General features: G+C 39.3%; 1 protein-coding gene across 3 annotated transcripts; it reads left to right on the top strand.

Moving 5' to 3' along the window:
• Window positions 1–445: 445 nt before the first annotated feature.
• Window positions 446–16,188, top strand: trpc4a (transient receptor potential cation channel, subfamily C, member 4a). 3 transcript variants are annotated; one of them, XM_082157124.1, is made up of 11 exons: window positions 446–896; window positions 3,836–4,239; window positions 7,096–7,614; window positions 9,667–10,024; window positions 10,121–10,260; window positions 12,157–12,473; window positions 12,570–12,765; window positions 12,971–13,165; window positions 13,542–13,583; window positions 13,804–13,893; window positions 14,806–16,188. In XM_082157124.1, exons 2-11 carry the CDS (start codon window positions 3,862–3,864, stop codon window positions 15,343–15,345), a joined length of 2,775 nt encoding a protein of 924 aa, XP_082013250.1. In that variant the 5' UTR covers window positions 446–896; window positions 3,836–3,861; the 3' UTR covers window positions 15,346–16,188. The 3 variants fall into 3 exon arrangements, with proteins under 3 accessions (XP_082013250.1, XP_082013251.1, XP_082013252.1); XM_082157126.1 differs by lacking the exon at window positions 446–896 and adding an exon at window positions 5,057–5,195 and having other exon boundaries at window positions 4,112–4,239; XM_082157125.1 differs by lacking the exon at window positions 446–896 and having other exon boundaries at window positions 4,105–4,715.
• Window positions 16,189–16,980: the final 792 nt, after the last annotated feature.

The raw sequence follows: 16,980 nt of genomic DNA, 5'->3' as shown, positions 1-16,980 counted from the left end.
AACACTGCCACAAATGATTAAAAAGAAATCTGATGCAACTTGAGCAGATCTAAATGTAAAACCCCAATCGGGGTTGGGGCTATATAATATGGGGCTGAAAGCGCTATATAAAGTAAACATTATTATTTTTGGTTAGGGACTACATGATTATATATATATATATATATATATATATATATATATATATATATATATATATATATATATGATTATAACACACACACACACAATATACAATATATATATATATATATATATATATATATATATATATATATATATATATATATATATATATATTGTAATGATAATCAATTAAATTAAATAAAATACTCAGTGCACCTTAAAAGACTGTGACTAGACGTCGAGTGGTGAACCGTAACACATGTACAAGCACTCACTCAGGAGAGAGAGATAGAGAGAGAGAGAGAGAGAGAGAGAGAGAGAGAGAGAGAGAGAGAGAGAATGCAGACAGGACATCTGGTAGCTCTTTGCGCTCCAAGTCTCTTCAATCAGCAAAATAACTCTTACCGAAAGATGAGAACGCGTCACAGCAAAGTGCGATGAAACCTATAGCCTATGGGAAAGAGAATGTGCAAGATGACAAATGATCAAAGATCTCACACGTGCACTTTCTGGAGATAACAAAAATGTTTTGCTTTGGGAAACTCTGCAGATTATCTCCATCTTGAATGCGAAATGAGAGGATCATTGAGCCTTGCTGCATGTACAAATGGATATTATTTGACCGCTTTCTGTTCCTACCGATGCGCATTTTCGCGCTTTTCCTCAGTGGAGGCGGTTGGAGTGTGACGGGTTTTCTTCGCGCTCGGCACCTGTTGTATGTTAGTTAAACGAACCAGTCACGAGTCAGTGCAACATCCAAAAACCAACAGGTGAGGTGATATTCTGTTATTTCATAAAAGGTTAGTTCACTTAAAAATGCAAATTCTGTTCTTTGCTTACACTCATGTTGTTCGAAACCTGAATTTCTTTCGTTAAACACAAAAGGGGGGTGTTTTTCCCCCCCATACAATGAAAGTGAATGGAGACGGAGTACATCTCATTTTGTGTAACAGAAAAATAACTCACACATGTTTAGAACAACACGAGGGTGTGTGACTGACAACAGAATTCATTTTAGGTGTTCTATTCCTTTAAAGTAACAACGAGTTCTATTTTATAAACGCGCTCCACACAGTTAAGGAATTATTGTGGTATTTAAAAATAAATAACCTATTCAATCTCAAGTAATTTAATGATTAACATAAACTAGAGCACCGCTTGAAGTGTTGCCTGTTTTCACAATAATACGAGCTGCCTACCTGTTTGTGGCATCATATGCGCGTGCATCATTTTTGGGCATAGGTGCGCGTGTAGTATTTTTTGGACATTTTGCTAAATCGAAACGCGGCAAAAACAAGCATCTATGGCCAGAAATGCTGCTGAGGTAGGCAGCTCACTATATTTTGAGACAACAATCACGAGTGGCGACTAAAGAGCGCACTGCGCACTGATCTGTCTGTGTTCATCAACCACTTCTGCGCACAGTCTGAAAATGCCCTCATTAAGTAAAGCCTCTACACTAGGTAAAAGGTTCATAAATAGATCAAAATAATCTCATAATTCAAATCTACGAATTGCAACGTTGTCTAAAAAGCCTTTAGAATCGAAGTAAACACTATTTGGTTGAAGTTGACTAAGAATTGCATGTCTTTCTCTTGTATCAAGTTCACATAGTCTTCTCAAAGTGTGGACTGAACCAATTCATTTAAATCAAATATGTTGTTTTTGCTTACTTAAATTTTTAATCTAAAACAATAGCAAATGGTTGGTTAAAAATGGAATTATGAATGGCACCTGGGTCAGTAATTAAATTCAAACTTCTCCTCACTAGTTAGAGCACATACAAAAATATAAAAAGATTCAGACTAATCAAAACGTGACATTTAAAGTATGTTTAACCAAAACATCATGATTACTTTTATTAATGACAGGTTTAGGGTTTACAGTGCAACTAACTTTATTAAAACTATAAGAATAGCAAAAAATATTAGTTTAAGCTTTACAAATTAGTTTAATTTGATTTACAGTGAGTGTAACAACATGAAAGGTCCTCATATATTGTACAAGTTTGTACAAGACACACTGAGAAGCCGAGAAGTGTGTTGGAGATCATAATGTTTTATCTTTTCAAACCACACATTAAGCACTGGCCATCATTATTTACAGGTTATGGTTATTTATATCTTGTCAATCAGCCACATTCAGCCCTTATCCAGATGACACATATGCAGATTATCAGATACAAATAATGACTTGGATGACCCATGTTTTCTCTTCATTAATCCAAATGACAGTTTACAAGAGAGCATTTTCATACTTTTACTGTGGTAAAAGAGAGTAATTGTATTTGGCCCTCATCACACACTCAGCACTGTGTAAGAAACCACATTATGAACATTAAAAATATATCTACTAAATATGTGTTTATAATTATCTTAACAATAGACGTCTCTAGGAGATAGTCACAAGTATAAGTGTTCATTTAATTTAATGTACTCTATATTTGGACCATTAAAACACCATGAGGTCATTGAATAGTAACTGTTAAGTCTGTCGAGAACCAAAATGTTTTAACAGCATGTTCCTGTAAAGCACCCAAGAGAAAGCACTTGCCATAAAACATCAGCATCATCTGCAGACCCCTGATGCCATGAACCTATTATGACAAATATTGAGGCTCATATCCAAAGAACATGTTTATGCAGATTTCAGCGGCTACAAATATTTGACTCATGTTGTCTATGAGTACTGCGACGACATATCTGGGCCAACCCGGAAGTGAGCATCATCCTGGTTTCCTCTACACAAATCCAACATGATTTTTTGGATTATATACATATTTTGGATTATTTGCATTAATAAGCTCTGTGACCTACAACAGTTTGATTCTTATATGCTTTGTTCATCAGGATAATCTTCACAAATGAATACATTTTTTATACATTTTGAAGCAGTCACCAGATGTAAGATATAAATGAACTATACCACTTTCATATGACTTCAACATCACTATCACTAAGCTTCTGACAACTATTTCAGTCTTCATTTGAGAAAAGTTTTTTTTTTTTTTTGCAGAATAGTTTGAATAGTTTGCAAGTGCATGATTGTAAACACAGTGAGGCTGTTACAGTAGGTTGATACGTTTAGACTGCCTTTTTCAAGACAAGTGAAGCTTCAAAAAATCACAAGGGGGTATTACTGATGTATTGTATTTTATGTTGTAGAATAAAACGTGAAAATATATTGAGCTTGAGTTAACCACCCTCTATTGTGATCTATTGTGATCCAAATGACCGCTTATAAGAGGGCATTTCTAGAGATCATTTGCGTGTTGAGGGAAAGCAACACTGATCCCAACATTGAATATTAGATGCCTGATATTCGGGTAATCTCAACAGGTTGAATTCCCAGCAGATATTTTATTGATTAACATTAATGATGCATTATAAACTCCAGTCCATGGTATTCATTTATGGCATAATTTATAGCAAGTGTTCTCTTAACTCCATTAAGAGCTTGTCCCATTAGAAGTATCTGAGGTTTTCACTGTGGCCTTCAACAAAACACCTAAATCTAATAACCGCAGAGTCAACAGAAAAACAAGCAAATAAGGGCTGAGTGTCATGCTAATGGGATGTTGGGTGTGGAGATGATGGTTTACGATGCTTAAAGCCATTTCCTGTGAAATGCATGATTCCTACCCACATTTACCAGCATCTCTTCATTTTCTGTACTGGCTCTCTCTGTTTCCATCTCTCTCCATGCCCAGTCGTCTCACATGAAGGCATTGCAGCAATGTCACAGCTCTACTTCCGCAGAACGGACAACTTCGCGTACAGAGACCGGATCCCGCTGCAGATAGTTCGAGCCGAGTCTGAGCTGTCACCGCTGGAGAAGGCCTACCTGTGCGCTGTGGAGAAAGGTGACTACGCCAGTGTCAAACAATCGCTGATAGAAGCAGAGATCTACTTCAAAATCAACATCAACTGCATCGACCCACTGGGACGGACGGCTCTGTTAATTGCCATTGAGAATGAGAATCTGGAAATCGTCGAGTTGCTGCTCAGCTTTGGCGTGTACGTGGGGGATGCGCTCTTACACGCCATACGAAAGGAGGTGGTGGGGGCTGTGGAGTTGCTTTTGAATCATAAAAAGCCCAGCGGGGGCATGCAGGTAAGACGGCAATCACTGACAAATTTACTTTAGAGTTTCCAAACCGAAACGATTTGATGTCTCTCCTACTGTAGCACCTCCTTTCAATTCAACTTAAACATTCAGGAATTCACAGTAAGTTGCCTTGGTATTACTTTCTTTTGCGAAGCGACTGTAAATGTACAGATTATATCCAAACTGTTTCAGACGTTTTAAACAGTTTTCCAGACCATGTCGCAGTGATACCTGGAACCTGATAATGCACTAATCCTCTCTGAAAGGGACATTTTTTCCCTGTAGACATGGCTGTTTAATTAAAAGTTTTGAAAGTAGTGTTCTTTTTAATAATATTAATAGTTATTTTTTAGTTTTTGCATGAAGGTGGATTGCATTATCTTTCTCACTGTCTTGCAGCTGAAGATTCACTTTTCACTTTGTGACTATCGCCACACAGTGTAGCAAATTGATCATCATGAGCCATGTCACAGAAGAATAAGGTGAATTTGTCATTTTAGCTGGTTAGGTTTTTTGTGGGATAGCATAGAATAATTGAATCATGCATTGATCAGACAGGCAGCAAAAATCAGATTCCCTTTCAAGGGAACTCGAGCTGCGTCGAGACGATGTGGGAACGCCCCTGCGTGATTCCGTCATGAAGCATGTTTGAAATCAGTCCAAAGGTGTGACAGAACGTCATAGGCGGGTCATAGACCAGGAAAATTAAAGCTTTGCCGGGAAGACTCAATTGTCACATCACTTATTACCTTCTCATCTATCCAATCGTGTTCTAATATTTGTAGTATAAAAGATCGATACTTACACATGTCTGAGTTCGCAGATGCTGACGCCTACATTCAGCTCCATCCTCCCCACCACCACCAGGATGGTTCCTTCCCCTCCATCCTCCCCACCACCACCAGGATGGTCCCTTCCCATACCTCCCAGGGGGTCGGCTGCGCCCCTGCCTTCGTCTTCAGGCAGGAAATGCAGATTCCGTACCCTCGGATTGCGAGCTATGGACGGGGCCTACGCCAAAGCACTTTATATCATAATACTTGCTTGCTGGGCTGTTAATAAATGCATACTTGTTACGTTATTTCGCCTCCCGAGTTTTTCTGGTAGAACTATAAAGCATACCCAGAATCAAACCACGCTAGCTTCTGTGTCTTCAGCAAGCACTCTCTGTGAAACTGTCTCTGTCTATTTGGTGGTGTTTGTCAAGTTGTACACTATATAAAGACATAGCGAATAAGCAGCAATTTAAGCCGTGTGCTTTTCCCTGCCCGCGCTTCCTTACGGTTGGGGATACACACAAACTTTGTGTTGCTTGTTTGGGAGTGGAGCATGCCCAGTCTGTCCCTGAGAGGGCTGAGTGTGAGCATTGTGATAAGCTGTCCGTCAGGACGATCCGCTCCCGCCGAGCGTTCTTCTAGGAGGGCGCTTCGGCACGCGTTCCTCACGGTTCGGGTCCTGCTTCTGCCGGAAACTCACCTATGACTGTCCGGGCCCACTCCACCAGGAGTATGGCCGCTTCAAAAGCTTTACTGTCGGGTGTCTCCCTTCAGGACATTTGCGATGTGGCAGGCTGGTCCTCTCCGCACACTTTTGTCAGGTTTTATAACTTAGATTTAGGCTCCACTCTGGGGTCTATGGTTCTTTCGTCTAAAGTTGCGTTCACACTACCAGCGACAAACCAACACGATACCATTCATTTCAATGGAGATTTCCGGCAACACGAGCGACAGTGACCGTTGGCGACTGGATGGGGCGTGTCCAGCGACGCAACAGAGTTGAGATTTTGAGAACCAAGTTCAACTTTATGCAAATGAAGAGTGACTTTTAGAAGCGACAACCAATAGGAGTGAAGTCAGTGGACGCACTTGATCCGTTGCTCTTCAGTGCCGAGTCCGACCAAGACAAGATGAATGAAAAGCTCATTTTAGCAGTCAGTAACTGTCCTATAATTTATTATAAGTCTCCGTGTTTAAAGTTCCCACAGCGTCTCGATGCAGCTCGAGTTCCCTTGAAAGGGAACGTCTCAGGTTACATATGTAACCCTGGTTCCCTGAAGAGGGAACGAGACGCTGTGTTGCCCTGCTATACTCCCTGCATGCCTGTGATCGACTTGCTTCAGCCTATCAGAAACTAGCGTGGTTTGATTCTGGGTATGCTTTATAGTTTCCTGGTCTTCAGGGAACCAGGCTTACCAGACGTTCCCTCTCAAATGCTCAAATTTCTTGTAGTCTAAACAGAAAAACTAACCTGATCCAGATCACATTTGTAGGAGGTTTGCAACCCATTTAAAATTTGATTTGTGAAAATTTGTTTCAGTCTAAACAGCTTGTATTTAAAATCTTTGCATCTTTCATGGCACAGCGTGTGTGTAATGTCATACACAATAGTGTCCAAACTCACAAATTTTCCCTCAATTTCCCTAAATGTGGCTAACTATGTTGTTTGAAAGTCATCTCATGAGTATGAGTAAACAGTAATATAATTATGGGACTAGAAATGGTATTCATTAATGATAACAGGTCTTTTTCCACAAATTTCTTGAGTTATCATAGACGTAGAGCTACACTGCCATTCAAATGTTTGGGGGTTCAGTACAGCATTTTGGAAATTCATCAAAAGTGACATAAAAGATTTCAAATAAATAATTTTCTTTTGAACTTTTGATTCATTTCTATTCAAATGCATTTGGTTTTCAAATTACATCACAGACATTATAAGGGAGAGGAACAAGAACACTTGTAGAGAAAAATTACATTCAATATGGCAGCAAAGCTATTTGATTGGGGGCCTGCTCCCTCATTTATTTCTTTTTTGCAGTGAACTTTATGTTTACCAGCCCTGGTTTCTTCTTTTTTTTTCTAGGTGCCCCCTATCCTGTTGGATAAACAGTTCTCCGATTTTACCCCTGACATAACGCCCATTATTTTGGCCGCACACACCAACAACTATGAGATCATCAAGATGCTGGTTCAGAAGGGGGTGTCCGTGCCCCAGCCCCACCAGGTGCGTTGCAACTGCATGGAATGTGTGTCCGGCTCAGACGTGGACAGCCTGCGACATTCCAGATCCCGTCTCAACACCTACCGGGCCCTGGCCAGTCCTTCGCTCATCGCCCTATCCAGCGAGGACCCCTTCCTGACGGCCTTTCAGCTTAGCTGGGAGCTCCAGGAGCTCAGCAAGGTGGAGAATGAATTCAAGTCAGAGTACGAAGAGCTTTCACAGCAGTGCAAGCAGTTTGCCAAAGATATGCTCGACCAGACGCGCAGCTCCAGAGAGCTCGAGTTGATTCTGAACTACAAGGATGATATCAATTTCCTGGTGGAGGAAGGGGGTAATGATCTCGCCAGGCTTAAACTGGCTATCAAGTACAATCAGAAAGAGGTGAGATTTTTGCTCTCCAAATGTCAGAAATGGTTCTGTGACAACAAGAACTTTGAAAGCAATCCTCAAATGCTGCTAGATCATTAGCAGAAGCGCAAAACAATCACTCCAGATAGGAACAGCACTCAAGCATATTGCAAAGGTTCACAGGTGTTCATCTGTTTGTTTCAGTAGTCTGGGATTATATTTGGATGTCTGCCCTGTTGATTTAGCAATGTGGTGTATTTTACACAATGTGGATACTTTCAGGTGGTGGTGTGCATAAATCTAATTAGCAAATTTGGGTCTTTAAAGCTGAGAAGAAAATGTTCACCTCAAGATATTAGGTTGAGTTTTTATGGCCAACTCTGGCCCTCAAGATCTATTTCCCTGTAGAATTTGTCTGCAACCCTGATCAAACAGACTCACCTGCCTGTAGCTTTCTAGTAATCCTGAAGACCTTGATTAGCTTGTACAGGTGTGTTTGATTAGGACTGGAACCCTGGATGAATCCGAAATCGCCCCCCATACCCTCAAATAGGGCATTATTTGAAAGGACAGCCATTTGTAGAGGTGTCCGAAACCATAGTGGACGTAATTGAGTGCACTCATTCTATCCCACATTGCACCGCTATAACGAGTGTACAGCCGATGTACGCTCAACAGCTGTCCGAATTCGCTCACTTGTTTTCATTCACTTCTTCAATCAAACTGTGTTAATGGACTAACGTAGGGAATAGTGGGCGATTTCTGATTCAGCCTCTGCTGGAAAGTGGATGTCAAGGACCAGAGTTGCCCACCCCAGAGGGATTTTGCAGGGTGGCTGCAACATCATGTGGATCTATGTTGCCCCCTTCTGTCCAGATGTAACATTACAAGCTCTTTCTGTTTAAAAGGTTGAAGGACATTTTTTTCTTATGCAGGAAAGGTTTCTATGTGGTGATATAATATGTCATCTTGCAAGTTACTTTGTCATACATGTGTACAGTACTGTATGTGTGTGATTGCTTAAACATGACTGAAAATGGAGAAGTGATGCTTGCAAGCTGTGGAGGATATTGCCCTTTATTCACATGTATAGCATCTATGTAATTTAACCAGCCCGATCTAGACGAAATGTCAAAAGCGATGCCCTAGGATGAGAATGCGCTGAATTTAACAGAGGCACAGCAGAATATTACTTTTCTTTTGCTGTATCATTGAAATACCTCAGGAAGATCTTCTACATCACAAACAATTGACTACAAGCTAGGCTTAACCATTATGTTTCATTATTTGTCTTTCATGAATTACAGTCAGAACCAAAAAAGGGATATTAGACTACACTGTTTATTTATTTAATTATTGACAACATATAAATAGTAATAAAAAAATCAGTTTTTTTTGTATATTAAAATAATAATAATGTAATATAAAAAATATATAAAATATAAATAATCATGTTTTTAATTTAATTAATTAAATTTTTTATTTATTTTTATTTAAAAAAATTTTATACGTAAGAGTAAAGTAAGAGTTAAGTATCATTGACATCACAAAAAAGAAAATCACATACATCTATGTTTTATTCACACATGAGTCAGTGTTTGGCTTGCTGCGTTCCATGTGTGGCCCAGATGGTTTTCAGAAAAGGTGCAGAAAAGATATAGGGATTTAAACCAGATATGATGAGAACCAGAGAGAGCAGCCTGAGAAAAAAACAGTGTGTTACTGTAAGCCTTTTTGTGCCTTTTGTGTTAGCTCTTTTTCAAATGGCACTTGTTTCTCATTAGGACAAGGCTCCGTTATTTGTGTTCTCCCACAGAGAGCATTTCTTTTGCAACTGTAAAAAAACAAAACAAGATGATGACAGTCTCCATGCATGAAAGAAGTCAGAAAATGATTTTTGCTTCATTGCACATTACAGAAATGCAAGCAAATCGTTAAATTACAGTTCAGACAAAATCTCAGCAACTCTATACATTACTGTATGTATGTCTTGATTTATTTGTGGTTAACAATGAATTTACCCCTTTATGAAAGTTAATTTATTTAATTAGTCAATTTCATCTCTTTTCATTACTCTGTGGTTAGTTTGTAGCACAGCCAAACTGTCAGCAGCTGCTCGCATCTCGCTGGTACGATGAGTTCCCAGGCTGGAGACGCCGCCACTGGGCCAGCAAGTCTGTCACCTGTATGTTCATCGGATTCCTCTTCCCCTTCTTTTCGCTGTTCTACTTGACCGCCCCCAAGAGCCGCTACGGCCTCTTCATTCGAAAACCCTTCATCAAGTTTATATGCCACACTGCTTCTTATCTGACCTTCCTCTTTCTCCTGCTGTTGGCCTCCCAACATGTGGATCACAGCAGGAATACCACTATGAGTGACACTATGCAGGCCTCAAAGCCCACCGTTACCACTGTGGAATGGATGATTCTACCCTGGGTTTTAGGTAATGTGTTTTTAGGGCTGGACATTTTTTCTGATTTGACCAGTCGGATTTTGATCAGTTGTAGATTAATTGTCTTTCTTATCCTTTGCTTTACAGGCTTTGTATGGGCTGAGATCAAACAAATGTGGGACGGTGGCTTTCAGGATTACATTCATGACTGGTGGAACCTCATGGACTTTGTCATGAATTCTCTGTATCTGGCCACTATCTCATTGAAGATTGTCGCTCACGTTAGGGTAACAAATTGCAATTATGTTCAAATGTTCTATTTTATTCCTATATAAAATAAACCCTATTGGGGCGATTTCCCAGACAGAGATTAAGCCTAGTCCTAGACTAAAATGGCCTTTTAAAACAGATTAACAGAAATCTGCTTTCTCTGTCATCGTTATAAATCGGGGGGGGGGGGGGGGGGGGGGGGGGGGGGGACGTTGGTCCTGGAGGGCCACTCTCCTGCAGAGTTTAGTTGCAACCCTAATCAAACACACCTGAACAAGCTAATCAATGTCTTCAGGATCACTAAGGCTACAATCAGGTGAGGTTTTTTCAGGGTTGGAGCTAAACTCTGCAGGACAATGGCCCTCCTGGACCAACGTTCCCCACCCCTGTTTTAAATAGTCCTAGAAGAGTAGAGCTACTCCAGGACTAAATTGAGGCTTAAATTAAACCGTCCAGGAGGCAAGTTTAAAGGGATACTCCACCGGAATAGCACTTTTGGGAGTAGTTCGACTCGGCGCAGTAAAAAGTCACGCCTGATCCTCTTCCTCTCACTTCTGTCAATAGTGGGAAGAGGATCAGGCGTGACTTTTTACTGCGCCGAGTCGAACTACTTCCAAAAGTGCTATTCCGCCATACATTATATTTATCCTTTTTAACCCGCTTAGAAAAGCGCCATGTTTTATTTTGTGTCACCCTACTTGGTCGTATAACTACTCGTGTAACTGTTTTTAAATAGGGAAAACGTTGATGTGTTTGGTCACTTCTAAATTCATTGCTGTTAGATACCATTGAATATATTGGGCTAAGCTAAGTGCTATCAAAGTGTCACCGCGCGCCAGAGCGATTGAGTGCACGCACTGAGATGAGAGAGGTATGTATCAACTCGTCTTAGTTAAGGGAATAACATAGTTTAACATGAAAAAACGGTGGAGTATCCCTTTAACTTCAAATTAATGTTGTGTTTTAAAGAATACACACACACACACACACACGCGCACACACGGATTACTTGGATGCAACACAGGCATGCTAGTAAGAGGCGCATTAGTGATCAACGCTAGAGACTAGCGTCCTTGTTAACTCACCTGCTTTCCATGCTGGAGACCCTGGTTCGAATCCTGTTCGGAGTGGGTAGAGTAGGAAACTTTGCGTTCACTCACAACATTTGTGTAAGCAAAGTTTCTTGGCGGAATATAAAACATTTGTGAGAGAACACAAAAGTATTGAGAAATAATTAGTTCTGCCATCTCATATTTTTCTTCAACCATGCTCCTGGAGGGCCACTGTCCTGCAGAGTTTAGCTCCAACCCTAATCAAACACACATGAAGCAGTTAATCAAGCTCTTCAGGATTGCCTGATGATCACAGGCTGAAACAGGTTGGTTTGACTGTGCAGGGCAGTGACCCTCCAGGAGCAGGGTTGACCTATGCTTTAGGCGCTTAGGTAGATTCCACAGCTGATGTGTGTAGTTGTTCTTTGCTATTTGCTTTAAAAGAGTTATCTTTTGTTCAGTAAAGTTTGTTTTCTGCTGTCATTGTTTTCCTTGCTTCTCAGTTCCATGCAATTTTAAGCTTTGTCAGACCTCTGTCATGCTATTTCAGATTTGCGCAGTTTGTTTTAAATTAATCTGGTTTATTTGAGTTCATGACTCCATAGTCCAGGTGTTAGTAATCTGTACTTAATCTGTGTTTCAGAAAACCATTTTTGAAGCCACAATTAACTATATACTTTTTTTTTTTTATTAGCATTCAACACATTTCGCCTTTCATTGTGGATTACTTGTTGCTGGAAAACATTTTGGGTTGTGCATGGTTAGGACAAGATGTTAGTCTTATTTGGAAGCAAGAACAGATTATGACCAGAGGTTGAATACGATGACATACTGTAATTTACAACATTTATCTTTCTGCAGGACTCTGGCAACCTGCCCCGGGAACAATGGGTGATGTGGCATCCTACCTTGGTGGGCGAGGCCTTGTTCGCCATTGCTAATATATTTAGCTCCCTACGACTGATTTCACTCTTCACAGCCAACTCCCACCTGGGCCCTCTTCAGATCTCCCTTGGCCGAATGCTTCTGGACATCCTCAAATTTCTCTTCATTTACTGCCTGGTGCTGCTCGCCTTTGCAAATGGACTCAATCAACTGTATTTCTATTATGATGTTAAAAATACAAACGGCACATGCAAGGGAATCCGCTGCCACGATCAGAACAATGCATTCACCACGTGAGGAACTGTAATTTTCTCAGATCTACAGATTTAACCTTCATTTTACTTGCTGTGCAATAAATAATGATATCATGTTGTTGTTGTTTTTTACAGTATGTTTGAGACACTGCAGTCATTGTTCTGGTCCATATTTGGTCTTGTTCAACTGCATGTGACCAATGTTAAACCCGAACACGAGTTCACAGAGTTTGTTGGAGCCACAATGTTTGGGACCTACAACATAATCTCTCTGGTGGTGCTTCTTAATATGCTTATTGCTATGATGAATAATTCCTACCAACATATTGCTGTAAGTATTATAAATTGTTGCTTTTGTTGCTTTTGGGTACATCAAAATGTATGTATTTACTTATATATTTAACGTTTATTTATAGTATATTTTGTTATCACTTTTTTGCTTTCATTCATTTTATGACCCTTTGGCGTGAAAAGGAAATATTCTTCTATACCTTTCAGTTTACTGTTTGATTGGCATGTCTTTGATTGGTCCACAGGACCATGCTGATATTGAGTGGAAGTTTGCCAGAACTAAACTTTGGATGAGCTACTTCGAAGAGGGCGGAACGCTGCCTCCTCCCTTCAACATCATCCCGAGTCCAAAATCAACGTGGTACCTCATCAGATGGATCAAGAGCAACTGCTTCAAAGTTAATCACAGAAAAAGAACAGAGACGCTTGGATCACTTGGGGTAATGAGCTATTTGCTCTTTTTTACTATTAATAATTAATATGAAACATGGGTTAGTCCCTGATGTTGTTTAAATGTTTGTTTTTTTCCTCCATGGAACATAATTAGATTGTTCATTCTGCTCTATACCAGACAAAACGTAGATGGTGATTTAAATTGTCAAGATTTATAAAAGCACCATTAAACTAGTCTATAGAACTTGCACAAGTCTTCTTAAGTCATACGATTGCAATGTATGAGGAATAAACAACAGTCAGTATTAAAAATCTAATATATTGAAGGAACGAAATGATTCTGTGAACAAAATGATTGGAGCAACTGAGATTTTCACTACCTTGTAGTATAGCAAATTATAGGTTATTCTCTTTTTTTTCCAGATTCGAGCTGCTGAAAATGTCCGCACAAACCGCCAGTACCAGGTAATGGTGTCTCTTTCAAAGCAACTGATCATTAAATGGACCAGATGAAAGGTTACAGCCTGCCACCATTTCATTTTATTTCACACAGTGTCAATCAACTTCTGAATTGAGAGATTAATCTACCTTTCAAAGACACTTCGACTCCTCTGAAAGACTTTAAGGGCTGCTTGTTTGGCCTAATCTTTTCTAGGTTCATAACTGAAATAATCTCATTTTTTAGGAGGTACTTAGAAACCTGGTTAAGCGGTATGTGGCTGCAATGATCAGGGATGCCAAAAAAGAAGAGGGACTAACAGAAGAGAACTTTAAGGTAAATTGTGTATGGTTGTTTTTTAATGTTGTAATAAGTAAAGAACAATGATCAGCCAACCAATATCACAAAACAAAACCATGATCAGGTTGTCCATTCCTTACCAGTATTATTTTAGTACTTACTTACTATTATAGTACTTAATAATATTTTGAATTCAATTTCATTTTTACATTTTCTTTTTTGTTTAAGTTTTACAAATTTTGTTTTGTGCTTTTGTCATTTTTATTATTATTTTTTATAAAAAATATTTATATTAAACTAATTTATTTGGGTTTTGGTTTTAGTAATTTTAGTTTTTTAACTGAAACTTCTTTTATTTCAATTGTTGCCATTTCTAATTGTTAAATTAAATACATTTCTTTAAACTGAAGTTTTTCATCTAATATTTTTAATTTTATCAGTTTATTATTTCAGCTTTATTTCAATTAACAAATTTATTTTTTAGTTGTTCAATAACAACACTGTTTATTACATAGCTACTGAGTAAATAAAAAGTAAATAAATATGTAAATGGGTAAATAAATATTTATTTAAACATTCAAATGGATATTTACTTTATTTATTATGAATAAATATAATTTATAAAAAATATATAAAAAATTATTTCATTATATGAGATAAAAAAAGAGACCATAGAGTCCTTTAATATGATACTTGTAAATCTTGGCAGTGTAGGACATTTCCCCAAATTACACTACAAAAGTATTTGACCACAGAATGCCACAAATGGCCAATCTCAATCACAATTTCAAACAATTTAACCTTTAAAAAACAGGTCAGATTAATTCAGTCATATTAAATAATATACTGTATACTTTTTTTGCATTTAAATAGATCCTGTTCATTTTTAGTGTGATATAACTGTACATCATGTTTTACTGAGCAATGTGTGAATAATATCATTAATAGGAACTTAAACAGGACATCTCAAGCTTCCGGTATGAGGTGATGGGAATGATGAAGATTGGCACGCCGACCTCAAAAGGGAGCACAGGAGCCTCAAGCCTAGTATATCCTGATAACCCTTCGAAGTGCAATTCTGCTTCAGCTGGAAGTCAACTGAAGGGCAAAATGAGACTGAAGAGTGTCACCACCTCTATGATCCAGGAGGGCGCACCCAAAGCCAATGCCTGGAAGCCTGGTGGCTTTAGTGGCCTAGCGGGTGGTTCTGTCCCAAACAAGATTGTTAGCCATCAAATGAACTGCAAAGGGCCAAACAACCCAGGAGAGATTTACTCCGTGTCAGAGGAAGCTGGTGAATCCGAAGAACAGGACGATGTCGAACAGGGAGGAAACCTCAATTTCAAGGCAGCAAAGAAGCAAAACAAAGAAACAGAGAGAGACGTGAGAAATGAGACTGAGGAAGAGGACGAGGAAATGGTATACATGCGTAAAATGTGTGAGGAAGAAATGAATGAGGAAAACGGATATGAAGGAAGCAGATTATAACGGCATTCAAACTCGGCATTCAAAAGTGACGATCACATGCAGAATGCTGGAACTCAAAGAGAAAGATGCTGTTCTCCTGAACCATTCGCTCTATCTCAGGAGCAGCTGTGGTGACTGTCCAGTGCAGGGCGTTGCATATGTATGATATGAACATCAAGTGTCATTCTGGGTCTCAGGGATGATTGTCTCTTTTAGGAGAATACGGGGTCCAACGTTGTCATTCACAGTGATTTACACTCTGTCAAGTGTGTAAATGCTCCTGTAGTTTATCGCGGCTCTGCTCTCCTTTTGCTGAATCATATATGAAGGAGCAATTACTGACCCTTTGCTATTCAGACCTTTCATTCTGCCTTACTCCGTTAGATTTAGCATTTTATGCTATCTGTGGTTCCACCGTAAGAGATGTCATTACCGTCATGCAACCTAATATCTTTAATAAAGTTTACTATGCAACTATTTACAACTTTTAAAACTTTTTAGTCACGTTTTGCATTGCGCATGTATGAGAGAAGGAACAGGTCGAAGGGTGTCTTTTAATAAACGTGGATGAATTTGGTCACACCAACACTTGACAAGTCCAAAGTAAACACTGCATATCATAAATGTACTGTAAAGTCTTGTTACAGTAATCATGTATGTTTCATCCTACTCTCAGTTGTATTCATAATGAAGAATGAAAAGGAGAACAAGGTATTATTACAGTTTGCACAGCATCAGTTCATTCTTTTTTAAGCACCTGAACATCTTATTCCATCCATCCTCACTGTTTACTTAACAGGTTACTGCCTCGTATTACAGATCATGAATTAATGCACAAATATAAATAAATAAATATATGCTGTACTATGACTTGTGTATTATTGTGATCTTGGTTCTCATCCAAGTTTATTTCAGAAATAAGAGATTGATAATGTAATTTGACCATTGCAAAGCTGCATGACTAACATTAACTGTGTAAAGGTGAGTGTTTAGAAATTGGGAAATAATTATAGTGTAATGTATAATGTGGGCATAGATTAAAGGGGTGGTATAATGCCCTTTTCACAAGATGTAAAATAAGTCTCTGATGTGCCCAGAGTGTGTGTGTGAAGTTTTAGCTCAAAAATACCCCACAGATATTTTTATATTGCATGTTAAAGCTGCCGTCGGCAAAATTTTTTTGATCATATTCAGTGTAATCGACACTATAATCCGACAGAACAACATAAATAAGGTGGTTTTAGAAAAAAACCCGAGCTTCTAACTCCACCTGGAGCGTGTTATTTGTTTTGCAAAAATCCAGCGCTCCCGCTTCATCAGGTCTAATCAGCGCAGGGGGGTGTGAGATCTGACTGTCAATCACAGGTCGTGCACATGCCACAGATCCCCCCTCACTCGCGCACGTTAATATCACATGCACATTGCACACGCCACGCCTGAAGTTCGCCTGGAGATTGCATGAAGCGTGATGGCGGAGAGAAAATCTACTAACAAGCTTCCAATTCCTCGGTTATTGCTATCTATGGATAGATTAGCCAGGGCAGCCTACCTCCGAGTCCATGGTGTTGATAGATGCTGAAGAGACGGACGCGTTCACAGAAAATCAGGTACACACGCACAGTGACGCACTGACGAGCACGACCTCGATGGGAGGGT

The sequence above is a fragment of the Leuciscus leuciscus genome (assembly GCF_965113295.1).
Source record: "Leuciscus leuciscus genome assembly, chromosome: 24".
Lineage (NCBI taxonomy): Eukaryota > Metazoa > Chordata > Actinopteri > Cypriniformes > Leuciscidae > Leuciscus > Leuciscus leuciscus.
The sequence above is the reverse complement of the archived record's forward strand: the minus strand, read 5'-3'. Positions and strand labels throughout refer to the sequence as shown.